Source organism: Anopheles stephensi, chromosome 2 (assembly GCF_013141755.1).
Source record: "Anopheles stephensi strain Indian chromosome 2, UCI_ANSTEP_V1.0, whole genome shotgun sequence".
Taxonomy (NCBI): domain Eukaryota; kingdom Metazoa; phylum Arthropoda; class Insecta; order Diptera; family Culicidae; genus Anopheles; species Anopheles stephensi.
This window is the reverse complement of record NC_050202.1, coordinates 46,109,409-46,123,278: the sequence shown is the minus strand read 5'-3', so window position 1 is coordinate 46,123,278 and position 13,870 is coordinate 46,109,409. Positions and strand designations below refer to the sequence as shown.

The following is a 13,870-nucleotide window of genomic DNA, read 5'->3' as shown; positions in this document are numbered from 1 at the left end:
TGTTTACGTTTCACGGTGAAACGATTCGTGAAATATTTCATTCCACCAGATATTTAAACTGGTTCAAGGTCGTTTTGTACTGTTGCATTTTGTGCCCGTATTTTATTTTTTTGCAGCATACACGTTCAGTTTCCTTCCCACAGAACTCCAGCAATTTGTTTAACTCAAACTGGTTTTTCATTTATTATTTTATTAAACAAACATCACTCCAAAAATAACGCGCGCTCTGCTTTTAGCGATTCAATCAATTTACCTGTCCGCATATTATGCTCGGCGATCGTCGAAAGCAGGTTGCAGCCAGCGAATGTGTAGAAATGCAGCCAGTCCACTATGCACGTGGAACGAATCCAATGTACAGACCGTCCCGTGGCTTCAGCGTCAACTGCATCGTTAGCTTTGGTTCCGGACCGGCCGAGGTTAGCCTAAAGTTACGTATAACCTTCGACACAGTACTTTTCAGCTCGAGCATCGCAAACTTTTGGCCTGGAAGAGTGAAAATGCTATATGAATTATCTGCTCCAAGGTGCACTCGATTCCGCCCGATATTACATACCGATGCAATTCCGAGGACCAGCACTGAACGGTACGTACGCGTACGGGCTGGACTGTTCCATCGTTCGATCAGGTGCGAACCGTTCAGGGTCGAAACGTTCCGGATCGGGAAATAGGGTAGGATCTCGGTGCATGTGCATGATCCCAATATTAAAGTTGGACCCTTCCGGAACTGTTTTCCCTTCTAAAAATGTTAATGCAAAGTTATTCTCTTCTAGTTCCCAGACCTCTCTCTATTGTACCTACCCAACTCAACGTTCTCGGTGAATCGACGTGCGATGATCGGTACCGGTGGGTACAACCGTAGCGATTCTTTGATCACCATCTCCAGATACTTCATGTCCTGCAGATTACGATGGCTAAGCGGTGTGTGCGGATCACTACCCACAATGTCCACCACTTCTTGGTACACCTTTTCCTGGACATCGGGATGCCGAGCAAGCAGCAGCAGGGTGAACGATATGGAGATCGTTGTCGTATCGTGACCCTCGAACATGAATGTGTCCACTTCCTCCTGAATTTCTCTATCCGTAAGCGGACGTCCATCGATAGTGGCCTGCAGCAGCACATCCAAAAACGCCATCCGTCGCTTCGTTCCTATATCGGCCGGATCCTCATCCTCAACCTTAGCGCCACCCCGCTCCATCAGTTCCCGCCGGCGGGATTGAATGATCTTCGTGGTGAACTCGTGCAGCACCTTAATGATGCGATCCTGTCGCCGCTTGTCGGCGGACAGATTGAACAGGAAGTCAACCCGTTGCCACACCTTCACGAACCGCCCGGTAAGCACCAGACTCAGCTCCGTTATGGCCTTAACGTATGCCGAATCGGCATCGGTTTGTGCGTTGATCGAGGTACCCATTGCCGTTTCGCAAATAATGTCCAACGCAGCCAGCGTCACGTACGGGTAAATGTTGACCAACGATCCATTCGCCGCCGGCCGCAACCGCACGGCCATGATGTTGCTCTGCTTGTGAAACACCTCGATAAATTGGTCCAGTATCTTGAAGTGGAAAGCGGGCGTAAGGATCTTGCGCTTGTTGAACCATTTCTGGCCCGTGCTCAGCAGTAACCCATCTCCGAGCCAGGGGATGAGGAATTTGTACAGCTCGCTCTTCCGTATCAGCTTCTGGCTGCTCAGCACCGTTTCGTTGTACTTTACGTTGGTGCAGAACAGTGCCAACCGGTTCCCGATCCAGACGCGAAACAGGTTACCATACTTATTTCTCAGCTCGGACACGAAATCGATTATGTCTGGGAAGGAAAAGGGAAAAGCAAAAGTGAATCAACCTGTTCACTCAAAACACTTATTCCACAAACAGATTTTTTTTTGCAATAAATCAAATCACTGTTACGGCGGATGTTGAAGCCTAATAGAGCATTAACACATACCACAACGTGCACAATAGAATATTAATTATGATGCTATTCAAGAAGATCGCCTGTTTCACCTCGCAACAGTCCCATTACCTTCGGGCTTCAAATTGATGTAGATGTAGAAGCAGCCCACTATCGGCAGCGGCAACGGTCCCGGGATGTGTTTGCCATACTTGATATTTTGACGCACCAGCAAGTAATTGATCGTGAGGATCACCACCAGCAGGGCTAGCAAAATCTGCACCACCATCACCACCACCAACAGCAGCGAAGAGAAGAATGGAAAAGAGAGCTGCTCTAGAATGATGGCAACGTTTGTCTGTTCCCCTAGCGTACTTATGCCGTACAATCTTATTACGCGTGTCCGCAACAGCTGCGATGCCGGGGATGACTGAGGCAAAAAAATAGCAAAGTCTCAAAGCATCCCCTACCAATATTTACTACGATTGTTTGCCCCCGTGCGGCTGCGTTTGTGTGCGTGAACGGAGGGGTTTGTTTTGTACGCCACATACGCGAGATAAGCGAGCCTCCACCATGTGCTTGTAATCAAGCGTGCGTGTAACAGCTACAGCGTGTATATCGCGAAGTAGCGTTGATGTGATGCTTCCCATTGATCTCATCGCGAGCTGTACCGAACAAGAACCAATCGGTACGACAAATATTGTAACAACACGACACCGGCAAAGTGCTACCCAGGTAAAGGCTTACTAGTGAATAGGGCAACCCTCCGATATGGGGGGTGGGGGGGGGGGGAAGGATTGGTAGATTATTTTTCTGCCCTGCACAGAGATTAACGGTCAGAGTGCACCGATTGCACGCCTGTTGATTCTGCACAGTCATTCAGTCGGGGAGAAGGGATGAATTATGAATGCTTCTGAGGTATCGGAATAATTTTAAGGTTATTTAATTAAAAATTGGACCGTTAACAATTAATAAAAGCAATTGATGATTAACAAAGGCAAATGAAGTACATATTCCTCATTTAATTGATAAATAAAGCATTTACCATACGGATTTTTCCCCGCGTACATCAACACATTTCCTAGTACGGGCACTGGCTTCGGTCCAGCAATGCGAACCGATTTTTTTAACGACCAATCGTGGGAAACATAGCGCAGCAACACGAGCACGATAAACGTTAAAATAAACTGCACCAACATCTTTTTAACGTACAACACATTTATTAGTAACTACTCGAAGCTTTACAACTTCAAGTATCCTCACTTACTACTCACGAGTACAGCGTGTCGTTGGACCTTATAGTACGTGAGGGGTAATCTGGCTTGCTATCAACCAGGTGTTGACAGATGATTAGATAGTCTAATCGACCCATACCACCCATGAATTGTGATATTGGAATAATATCTGATAAGAGACGTTTCATATTTGAACGGTTTTAATCCGCTTAATCTTCGGTTAAATGTACGAATGAAATCAAACGTCTCCATGAATATTCCAAGATAGAGGTCCAACACAAGTGCAACTGCCAATATCCGAATTCAGGAGAAGCTTTTGTCAGGTAGAGCTAACTTTTTATGTAATTTTTAAATAATATCCTGCATCTTACGGAACTAAATGGAAATTAAAGGTAAAGATTTGTTGATTTTATGATTTATTAAGAGTTTCAACAGACCATACAGTGCTTCTGAAACTTCTTTAAGTTAGTTTAAAGCCAATACACACAGAGCTGATTAAAGTAGAAGCTCTAACCAGTACAACGGCCACAAATCCAATCCGCCTCAATTTATAATCGTAATGGTCACCCATGACACTAAAATCACGACACATTACAAAGAAAGGGACTGAGGAACCGAGACAAGACTTACTTCCTCTACGTAAAGTAACCTCGCACCACGTATCACAACGATCACTATAATCTACGGGAACCCTCCAGGAGCGCAGATAAAACCTTTCCAATTTTCGCTGGGAGCACTCCAAACGAGCCAGGAATCTGTAACCGAAAGACACCACTCTTTAGATGCGATCTCAATCATCTCTCTAATCACGCTCAGGTGCTTTTAGCAAGCCAATAAGCTGTTTGTGCCGATATGACGATCTGCTCCAGCCATAGAGGTCAAGAAAGAAGCACTTCAAGGACCTTCCAAGAAGCGCACCAAGGGCGGTCGATTCGAAGCGATGGACAACATCTACCTGATCCTCTATTATTTCATATAGGTCATTCACCAGGGCTAAATATGTTCTCAATTATTCTTGCACCGGATGATAGGGCTGTTAAAGAACCCAAGAGAGTGATCTTTATGATCTCCAGTTATTAAATGAGATCTTCCAAAGATAATGAACGATGGACATCGTCCCCTATTATCTGCACACATTCTTCAAAATTCTATTACTTGATGACATTCATCTTGGCATCCTGTTCACTGTCGATCGTTTTGAAAAGATCTTCACAAAATGTTCCAATTTTTTGGTACTGAACTGTTAAAGTTAGTGCCTTCCTTGTGCGATCCCAGCTATTTCCATCACTAGTCTTAACATTTTGTGCAAAGTTTGGCCCTGGATGCTGATGTTTATCGGATTTCGATCGATGAAACGCGTAAATCAACGATCATACATTGTTGCTTAATCCTAGACAGTGTGTTTTCGAATTTATTGTGTGGGGAGTTGTTGAAAGTGTAGTGAACTGCTATGGTGGAATAAGTCCCAATAAAGTCAAAACAATCCTTACCGACAAGGGATTTGAAGAAAACATATTTGAGCGTCGTTCCAACAATACTACTTTATTCCAACAATCCTCAACTTACGATCAGCTTTGGACAACCTCTATTAATACTTTCCACCACAAATCCATGTCCTCATCTTTTCCATCTATCCATCAAACTAATAAACGCGTGGCTTCAGTCGAACGTAGATACCCTTTTCGGGGCGCAGGATAAGCTCAGCAATAAACGTTTCATCAAACTTTCCGACCGGTGGCAATAACTCGTAATGCCGCAACACTTTGCTAGTGAGGCTCTTAATCTCTGCCACGGCAAACTTCTGTCCAATGCAATTCCGTGGACCAGCGCTGAACGGAACGTACTGGTAGGGGTTTGTCTTTTCCGCAGACGTTTCCACGTTGAACCGTTCCGGATCAAACTTTTCCGGGTTCGGGAAGAATTCCGGATTGCGACCGAGGAAAAATGGTAGGATGATTGTGTTCGAGCCCGCTGGAAACACTTTTCCGTCTGAAAGATATTTCAAGTAATTTAGCTAAAGGTGGAACAAATCACCACAGTAAATACACTCACTAATTTCGGCATCTTCCATCATTTTCCTTCCAAACATCGGTACCGAAGGGTAAAGGCGAAGCGTTTCCTTGATCACCAGATCCAGATAATGCATATCGTTTAGCATCGCTATCGTGACGGGTCGTGTACGATCATCACCAACCACGTTTCGTACCTCGTCGAACACTTTCTGCTGAATTTCCGGATGTTTGGCTAGGTTTTGCAGCAAAAAACTGATGGCCGATGTCGTCGTGTCGTGCCCTTCGAACATGAACGTGTCCACCTCCTCCCGTATCTCGAGATCGGTCAACGGTTGTCCGTCGATCTTCGACTGTAGCAACATGTCCAGGAATGCCATCTTCTTCTTAATGCCCAAATCATTCTCGTTGATGTCAACCGTGTTGCTGTTCCCAGACTCCAGCTCCTTGCGTCGACTTTTGATGACACTATCCGTGTATCCGTGCAGGACCTTCAGGGCTTCCAGCTGCTTGCGCCGATTCGAAGAAAAGAGGTAGAAAAATTCGTACCGAATAAGGAAATTGAACAGTCGGATCTGAACCAAATTGGTAATGCTGAAAGAGAAAGCCTTCTTATCATAATTGCATTAGCTGGGAGCTCGATCGCAAGATAACGGCCTTACTTACTCCTTAACCGCCTGCACATACTCCGATTTGGCGTTGAGCTGAGCGTTGACCTTCGTACCCATGGCGGTTTCTAGACGAGCAAGCATACAAACAAACAATCACAAACAGGCAAGGTCAGGACGGGCCCGGAGCTAATCTTAGAGCCCGAAACCTACCACAGATAACGTCCAACGCGCACAGTGTCACCGGCAGGAAGATGTCAAAGGTGTCGCCCGATTTGGCGTGTGCTCCCAGCACCTGCACGAACGTGTTACTCTGCTGATCGAATATTTCCACAAATTGCTCCAGAATTTTAAAGTGAAACGTTGGAGTGATCACCTTCCGGTGAGTGTGCCACTTGCGCCCGGTACTGGTCAACAGTCCTTCGCCCAACCACGGACGAATGAAGTCGTACTCGATCGATTTATCGATGTACTTGTTGCTGCTTAAAAGTACCTGTACAAGGGACCATTCTGATTAGTTCTTCGATCGGAAAATTGCAAATCAATCCCTACCTCTATATCTTTCGGTTCGGTAATGACGATCAGCATCTGTGTTCCCAACCACACCCGGAAGCACTTGCCGTACTGTTGTATGAGCCGTCCTACAGTCTGCAAAAACTCTGTAAAACATTTTCTGTAGTAATTATTTCATCGCACATTTGGCCGGCCCTAATCCTTTCACCACAGTTCCCACTGTCAAATCAATCCCACGCGTTGTTTGATAAGATACCGATCGGGGGAGATGTTATCACGCAACATACCTGCGGGTGTTTTGCCAGCAAAAAGCAACCCATTGCCGATCAGCGGATAAGCACGGGGACCTCCCAGTTTCCCACTGTGCTTAAGGATTTTGCTAAACTTTTCCACATACACGTACAGCGCCACGGAAATGGCCAACACGGCGAAGGTTAACGTTGCCACGAACATGGTGAAGCTCACCTAACTCACCGAAACGAAAACACGGACCGACGTGCTCTTTTGGGCACAACTAACTCTACGGACCATTGAACGTCTGCGGCTACGTTCGCGGGTTCTTATCAGAAGACGCGAAAAGATTAGAAAAATACGAACGGTGAACCCGATCTCCCGCAACCCTTTTTTTAGAGTGGAATTCGACAACGCTTTGAGAAACCAGCTGAGTGCCCCATTAGCTCACTCATACCATTGTATACTCATGTTAGTAATCGATAACTTGGGCTAATGTATAGGAAAGACTTCTTTATTTAGATTTCAACGGGACAACAAGCAACAAACCTTCTTTTTTATCCATGCTTCGCGTCATAACACAGTACAATTATTACAATTTGGTTTTTTCATTAATTCAATAAATATGGCCATTAAAAACACATCATCACCATCATACACCGTCTCCGAGTCCTAATAAACTCTTGGCTTCAAGTGAACGAACACACCGTGCTCGGGCCGCAATATTAGTTCCGCAATGAACGATTCGTCCCGCTTGTCGGCCGACGGCAGAATCTCGTAATGGCGGAGCACCTTGCTCACCAGACTCTTCAGCTCCGCCACTGCGAACTTCTGTCCGATGCAATTCCTAGGCCCAGCGCTGAACGGGATGTACTGGTAGGGGTTTGCCTTTTCCGCTGACCGTTCCACATTAAACCGCTCCGGATCGAATCGTTCCGGATCGGGGAAGTAGCGTGCGTCACGTCCAAGGAAGAACGGCATGATGATCAAGTTCGCACCGGCTGGAAGGATCTTACCGTCTGCAAGCAAAAGAACCCGTAAGCCTCATGCCCGATCACACCCCTCACACAACAACTGTTACTGATCTTACTGATTTCGGTTGTTTGAAGCATTTTCCTTCCGATCATCGGTACCGAAGGATACAGCCGAAGCGTTTCCTTGATCACCAAATCCAGATAGCTCATGTCGTTCAGCATCGCCATCGTCACGGGGCGCGTACGATCATCCCCCACGATGTCCCGCACCTCCTCGAACACTTTCTGCTGAATGTCGGGATTTTTCGCCAAACTCAGCAACAGGAAGCTGATGGCGGAAGTGGTCGTGTCGTGTCCCTCGAACATGAACGTATCCACCTCCTCCCGTATCTCGAGATCGGTCAGCGGACGACCATCGACCGTCGATTGGAGAAGCATGTCGAGAAAGGCCATACGCTTCTTGATGCCAAGATCCTGATCGCTCGTCTCTTCCGTCGATCCGCCGGAAGCGTTTGCTTCCAGCTGCTGACGCCGTCCCTTGATCACACTGTCCGTGTAGTTGTGCAGCACCTTTAGCACCTTCTTTTGCTTGCGACTGTTGGCGGATAGGCGGAAGAAAAACTCGTACCTTATGAGAAAGTCGTAAAATCTCAGCTGTATGAGATTTGTGATCCTGTAGTGGGTGAAAGAAAAGCAACAACATATAAGTACGGTGAGTTAGTGATCGATCTTGTCGTCTGCCATACTCTTTCACTGCTAGCACATAGTCTGAGGTGGAATTGAGCTGTGCATTCACTTTCGTTCCCATGGCTGACTCTGTGGAGAAATGCAAACAAGACGTTGAAATAGAGCTTCAGAACGATCACTAAGCCGCAATTAAGCGCTTACCGCAGATTACATCCAATGCGCACAGTGTCACCTGCGGGAAGATGTCGAACGATTTGCCCGATTCGGCAAACGGTTGCAGCACCTTGATGAAGGTGGTACTCTGACGATCGAATATCTCCACAAACTGTTCCAAAATCTTGAAATGGAACGTCGGAGTGATCACCTTCCGGTGCGTGTGCCATTTGCGTCCACGACTCGTGAGCAATCCCTCTCCCAGCCATGGCCGAATAAAGTCGTACTCAGTGGATTTGTCGATGTATTTGGGACTGCTTAACAACACCTAACGATCAGAAAGAATATTATAAATAACTTCACCTGGAAATAAGATGATTAGTTTTCTTTTTTGAGACTAATTAGCGATCGTTGATCATTCCTCAAATCCAAATAATTGATTTGAAACAACTCTTATCGAATCCTTCCTCGTCTACAAAGAGTGAATACACCACAAAAACTGGCCCTTTTAAACTTTTTTTTACAATTAACACTAAATTACACTTTTCATTGCACGTTGAACAACCCGATCGCAATAAATCATCACATCGTAGAGCTAAACTGCACTAGCGCCACACACACAAAAAAACTACAACCTCACCACGATCGTCACATCGTTCGTTGCAATTAATTATCTTCCACCCTGGCCTATGTACACTGGCCCGCCTGAAACTCTAACCAGTTCGGCGAGGTCTCGTGCAGTGCAGTGATCACCGCCATTCGACCGTGGCATTGAGTTTCAGATTCATGGACAGCCGCTGTATGCACTTGCACTTTTTTTGTTGCTGTTGCTGAGTTCTACACACGCCGCGTCAGGGTTGAACGATCCAAGGGTTGGATAGTGGCACATTAATACTGCACAGAGACTAGCTTACACTTTGAGACACAGATACTTGGCACCCCCCAGCCACATACCTCGATATCCTTTGGGTCAATCACTACGATCGCCAGCTGAGTACCGAGCCAAACGCGAAAACAATCACCGTACTGTTTCAGCAGTGCACCAATGATCCTTAGGAATTCTGCAAATGCGATAGTAATTGGACAGGATCATCTTCACAATCACACGCCTCGAGTGCTTTCCCTTACCAGCGGGTGATTTGTTTAGGAACAGTAATCCATTGCCGATGAGTGGATACGCTGGTGGGCCTCCCAATTTCCCGGTGTGCTTTAGCATCTCACCAAACCGTTGGTAGATGTAGATCGCACCCAATGCGGCTAGTGCCAGCAGCGCCACGACCGTGGAAAGGACCATTGCTAAGGCTCACCAAGTTGCTCCTTCGGTTTCTAATCAATCACTGAGCAGCTCCCGTCGAACGGCAACCGTTGCCATTTTATTCTTAGCCGTTTTGCTCACATTAGAACCCTCGTGCCCGCGTGCCACACAGCGTGCGCAGTGTGGCTGAACTTGACATCTTGGCGAGGCCCCCCTGCGCAGGCTTCAAGCAAGCAACCTACCCATACCATTACCGGCCACGCTAGACGATTCAACACTTTGCGCAATGGAAGGTCTACTAGTTTGTTGGCGCTAGTAGTAGGAAGCTGTTGCTGCTGCTACTAATTCTAGGCCCTCGACCGGCGTGTGTGTGTGTGTGTGTGTGGAACTTACAAGTTCAGGTACACGCTAGAGGCCATCTAATCATTACTGCTCATTTCCGATGTTAAAGACAGCAAACCCTTTGCTGGCCGTTGTTCGCTGAATGGCTTAATGGCGCTGCGTAATACTACTGTGAGAAGAACGATAATGTTGGTAATACTTACAAACATGTTTACTGCACTGTACTACATTACGTCGATCATCGGTGGGCTGCAATCATTGACAAATGACGTATCAATCGCAATGAGGGAACTTTTTCCTTTATTTTCTTCCTTTCAATGCTCTTATCAGTGTTGCGAACTTTCAAGCGCATTACAGCCATAGCTAGTGCCCTTAGCCCACATTTGATAAAGCGATAACCTAAAAACGAATGCTCCCTTTGGATGGATGGATGATCTAGAATCGACCGGACAAGATCAAGCTCAGACCAATCAATTAAAACCAACCACAGTTCTTCTTGATCGCGTTATATTAGTTTGGCTTTATTTATTAAATATATCAAAAATACCTTGCATGCATATACATAATTACATCTTCGGTCACTTGTTCGATCAAGTGATCATATTTTAAGAACTATACCACACATAAGTACAATATCTTCCCGATTAGTCCCAATCACCCTTAACAATCCGATGAGCCGGTTAATATACACGTGGCTTAACACGTATCGGAACGCCCCGCTCCGGACGCAAGATAAGCTCCGCAATAAACGTTTCCTCGAACGGTTCCTCCGATGGGAGTATCTCAAAGTTTCGCAACACTTTGCTCACCAAACTCTTCAGCTCTGCCACGGCAAACTTTTGTCCAATGCAATTCCTTGGTCCGGCACTGAACGGAACGTACTGGTAGGGGTTCGTCTTTTCTGCCGACGTTTCCACGTTAAAGCGCTCCGGATCAAATTTCTCAGGGTTCGGGAAGAAATCGGCATCACGTCCAAGGAAGAACGGGAACATTATCACGTTACTGCCGGCTGGGAATATTTTTCCATCTTAAAGGAGAACATTGCATGTTGAATTAGTATCTTAAGGATTTGTCCAGGAAGGCAATCTTCTTACTGATTTCGGTGTTTTGCAACATTTTCCTTCCAAACATTGGTACTGAAGGGTAAAGCCGGAGCGTTTCCTTGATCACCAACTCCAGGTAGTGCATATCGTTCAGCATCGCCATCGTTACGGGTTGCTTGCGATCATCACCCACCACGTTTCGCACCTCGTTAAACACACGCTCCTGAACGTCGGGGTTTTTCGCCAAACTCAGCAACAGGAAGCTGATGGCCGATGTCGTCGTATCGTGTCCCTCGAACATGAACGTATCCACCTCCTCCCGGATCTCGAGATCGGTCAGCGGTCGCCCATCGATCGTCGCCTGCAGCAACATGTCCAGGAATGCCATACGCTTCTTCAGCCCTACCGGATCCTCGTGGTGCGCGTTTGCTTGATCGTCAGATTTGCTGGTGTTCAGCTCCTGCCGTCTTGCCCGTATCACGCTATCCGTGTACCCGTGAAGGATGGCTAGCGCTTTCCGTTGCCTTCGCCGGTTGGCCGAAAGGCGGAAGAAGAACTCGTACCTTATTACAAAGTCGTAGATGCGGAGCTGTATAAGGTTGGTAATCCTGGAAATAGAGAGACACACACACACACACAAACACACACACACACATACATAAGTGACAGGCGCGTGACAGGACTAGGCTGCAACACCGATTACTAACTCCTTGACCGCCTTCACGTACTGTGACTCGGAATTGATCTGTGCATTCACCTTGGTTCCCATCGCCGACTCTAAATAGAAGATACATCGACAGCTAAGTTCTTAAAGATCGCTTTACAAAGCCGCAATTGTCTTACCACAAATAACGTCCAGCGCGCACAGCGTAACCAGCGGGAACACATCGAACGTTTCGCCCGATTTTGCAAACAATCGCAGAATGTCGACGAACGTGTTGCCCTGCTGATCAAATATTTCGATAAACTGTTCCAAAATCTTGAAGTGAAACGTTGGCGTGATTATCTTCCGCCTTGCCTGCCATTTGCGACCCCGGCTTATCAACAGCCCTTCACCCAGCCATGGTCGGATAAAGTCATACTCGCCGGATTTATCGATGTACTTTGGACTGCTCAGGAGGACCTGCAAGATGCAGCGAAGTGGTAGTGTTAGTCCAAAACAATTTCCTACTCTCCCTCATCGCCCAGTGTCGGAACAATTGCTCGTCGTTATTTATTGTTTCCCGAAAAAATTCTCACCACTTTTCCCGGCGCTTGCCTGAGCCTGAACCAGTTAAAGTTATGATAATTTTAAAATACCAGCGCCCATGTTTCCAGGCCTTATCAACCCTAGAGGATCTCATACGATACTGCCGACAGGTCTATTATTTGCATGCCTGTAATGGCTTTGCTAATCGATAGTTTAAGTGCTCTTCCAACGGACATTGCATCACACGATTCGTTCCGAAGCTCGAAACTATGTTATATTTTTGCCGCTTCTTACTGTTACAGCACGTTTTGCAATGCAAATATACTTTACGCATCATTTTCTAGCGCGATACGTGACATGAAACAGTAAACATTTTTTTCCTCTTCAGCAACGCGACAAATTGCACCCCAAGAGCATCGATGAAATGCACTTTCGATTGACCGGCATTCGGTCGCGTTTGCAAACATGAGCACAGGCCATCAAACAATATAAACCAAACAAACAATGCACCCAATCGACCCTGCGAGCTGCCGATCATCGTTCGAGCCCTTTCCGACGGTAGTTGGTGACCCTCTCCCGTTACGCGCTTACCTCAATGTCCTTCGGATCGGTTACGAGCACGATCAGCTGTGTACCGAGCCAAACACGCAAACATTTGCCGTACTGTGCGATCAGCCGCCCGAGCAGTTGAAGGAACTCTGTAATTTATTAGCTTTGTTTCAAAAAACTCACAACCACACACACGCATGCACGATCGATCGACTAACCGGCCGGAGTTTTGTTGATAAACAGTAGCCCATTGCCCACCAGCGGGTACGCCACGGGTCCGCCAAGTTTGCCGGCGTACCGGAGCGCACTGCCATAGTTAGCCACCGTCCACCAGATCACGATCGAGAGCAGCAACGCCACACCGCTCGTCACTATTGCCAACATTATGCTGGTGCTGCCGTTTCTGTTCCGGCTTCCGAATCGGTGGTGCGTGTCGACAAAACGATCCACCACACACGACTGCCACTCGGCTCACTGAATGGCGACGGAATGCGTCTCCACCGGGTGACCCAGCCGATGACAAGAACGACCATCGCGACGCTTCTCTCCTGTGCGTATGTATGAGTGTGATGTTGCCTCCTGTAGCGAGCTCCAACAAAGGCCGAACACAACCCCAAACCCACAGCCAGCGGTCGATCGTATTACGATCGTAAAGTTGTTTTGATACTTGTGCGGATTTAATCGTTCCGGCTGTCGGTCGACACTCACAACCACACACCCCCATGACGTTAAGGGTTGATTCTAGGGGATAGCAGGTTAGCCCCCCGCACACACACGCACACACGCGTGTGTGTTTTTTTTTTTGCTTTTAAACTTTAAAAATGTTTAAATGAGCTTACCGGTTTTCTTTGGGCGGCTGATTATTCACAGGCGATAGTAACGCAGCGAAAAGCGAAGCGTTCTTGTCGGTGCGTTGAATAAATTATAGCAAACCCGATATCGATACCGGATCGCTGCACATAATACTATTCACATACGCACAAAAACAATTCTCTGCTTTCATTTTCGTTCGAACATTCGGGTTTGGGGTAGGAAATGACTAAAACTGCCATTATCACAATTGTGTTGCTGTAATTCGAAAAAGACACCAGGTAAGTCATCACACCTAATTGCAGTCATTATCAGCAATCGGATGCTCTAAGTCACGTTTAAACGCTTGTACAACTGCAATGATAGGCAAAATGTTTCGGCA

At 46.7% G+C, this 13,870-nt stretch overlaps 3 protein-coding genes across 4 annotated transcripts; all 3 read right to left on the bottom strand.

The window, feature by feature from the left end:
- Positions 1 to 170: 170 nt before the first annotated feature.
- LOC118506916 (cytochrome P450 4d2-like) lies at positions 171 to 3,147 on the bottom strand. Of its 2 annotated transcripts, none has more exons than XM_036044712.1 (4): positions 2,936 to 3,147; positions 799 to 1,806; positions 554 to 736; positions 171 to 483 (listed from the first exon to the last, which is right to left on the bottom strand). In XM_036044712.1, exons 1-4 carry the CDS (start codon positions 3,087 to 3,089, stop codon positions 329 to 331), a joined length of 1,500 nt encoding a protein of 499 aa, XP_035900605.1. In that variant the 5' UTR covers positions 3,090 to 3,147; the 3' UTR covers positions 171 to 328. The 2 variants fall into 2 exon arrangements, with proteins under 2 accessions (XP_035900605.1, XP_035900604.1); XM_036044711.1 differs by lacking the exon at positions 2,936 to 3,147 and adding an exon at positions 2,023 to 2,316.
- Positions 3,148 to 4,640: 1,493 nt separating this feature from the next.
- LOC118506914 (cytochrome P450 4d1-like) lies at positions 4,641 to 6,790 on the bottom strand. The gene is made up of 6 exons (XM_036044708.1): positions 6,543 to 6,790; positions 6,295 to 6,401; positions 5,956 to 6,235; positions 5,801 to 5,870; positions 5,178 to 5,728; positions 4,641 to 5,114 (listed from the first exon to the last, which is right to left on the bottom strand). Exons 1-6 carry the CDS (start codon positions 6,706 to 6,708, stop codon positions 4,768 to 4,770), a joined length of 1,521 nt encoding a protein of 506 aa, XP_035900601.1. The 5' UTR covers positions 6,709 to 6,790; the 3' UTR covers positions 4,641 to 4,767.
- Positions 6,791 to 6,979: 189 nt separating this feature from the next.
- Positions 6,980 to 13,167, bottom strand: LOC118502385 (cytochrome P450 10-like). The gene is made up of 12 exons (XM_036034607.1): positions 12,897 to 13,167; positions 12,721 to 12,827; positions 11,784 to 12,063; positions 11,648 to 11,717; positions 10,992 to 11,548; positions 10,581 to 10,924; positions 9,429 to 9,603; positions 9,255 to 9,361; positions 8,349 to 8,628; positions 8,207 to 8,276; positions 7,577 to 8,133; positions 6,980 to 7,505 (listed from the first exon to the last, which is right to left on the bottom strand). Exons 1-12 carry the CDS (start codon positions 13,060 to 13,062, stop codon positions 7,159 to 7,161), a joined length of 3,060 nt encoding a protein of 1,019 aa, XP_035890500.1. The 5' UTR covers positions 13,063 to 13,167; the 3' UTR covers positions 6,980 to 7,158.
- Positions 13,168 to 13,870: the final 703 nt, after the last annotated feature.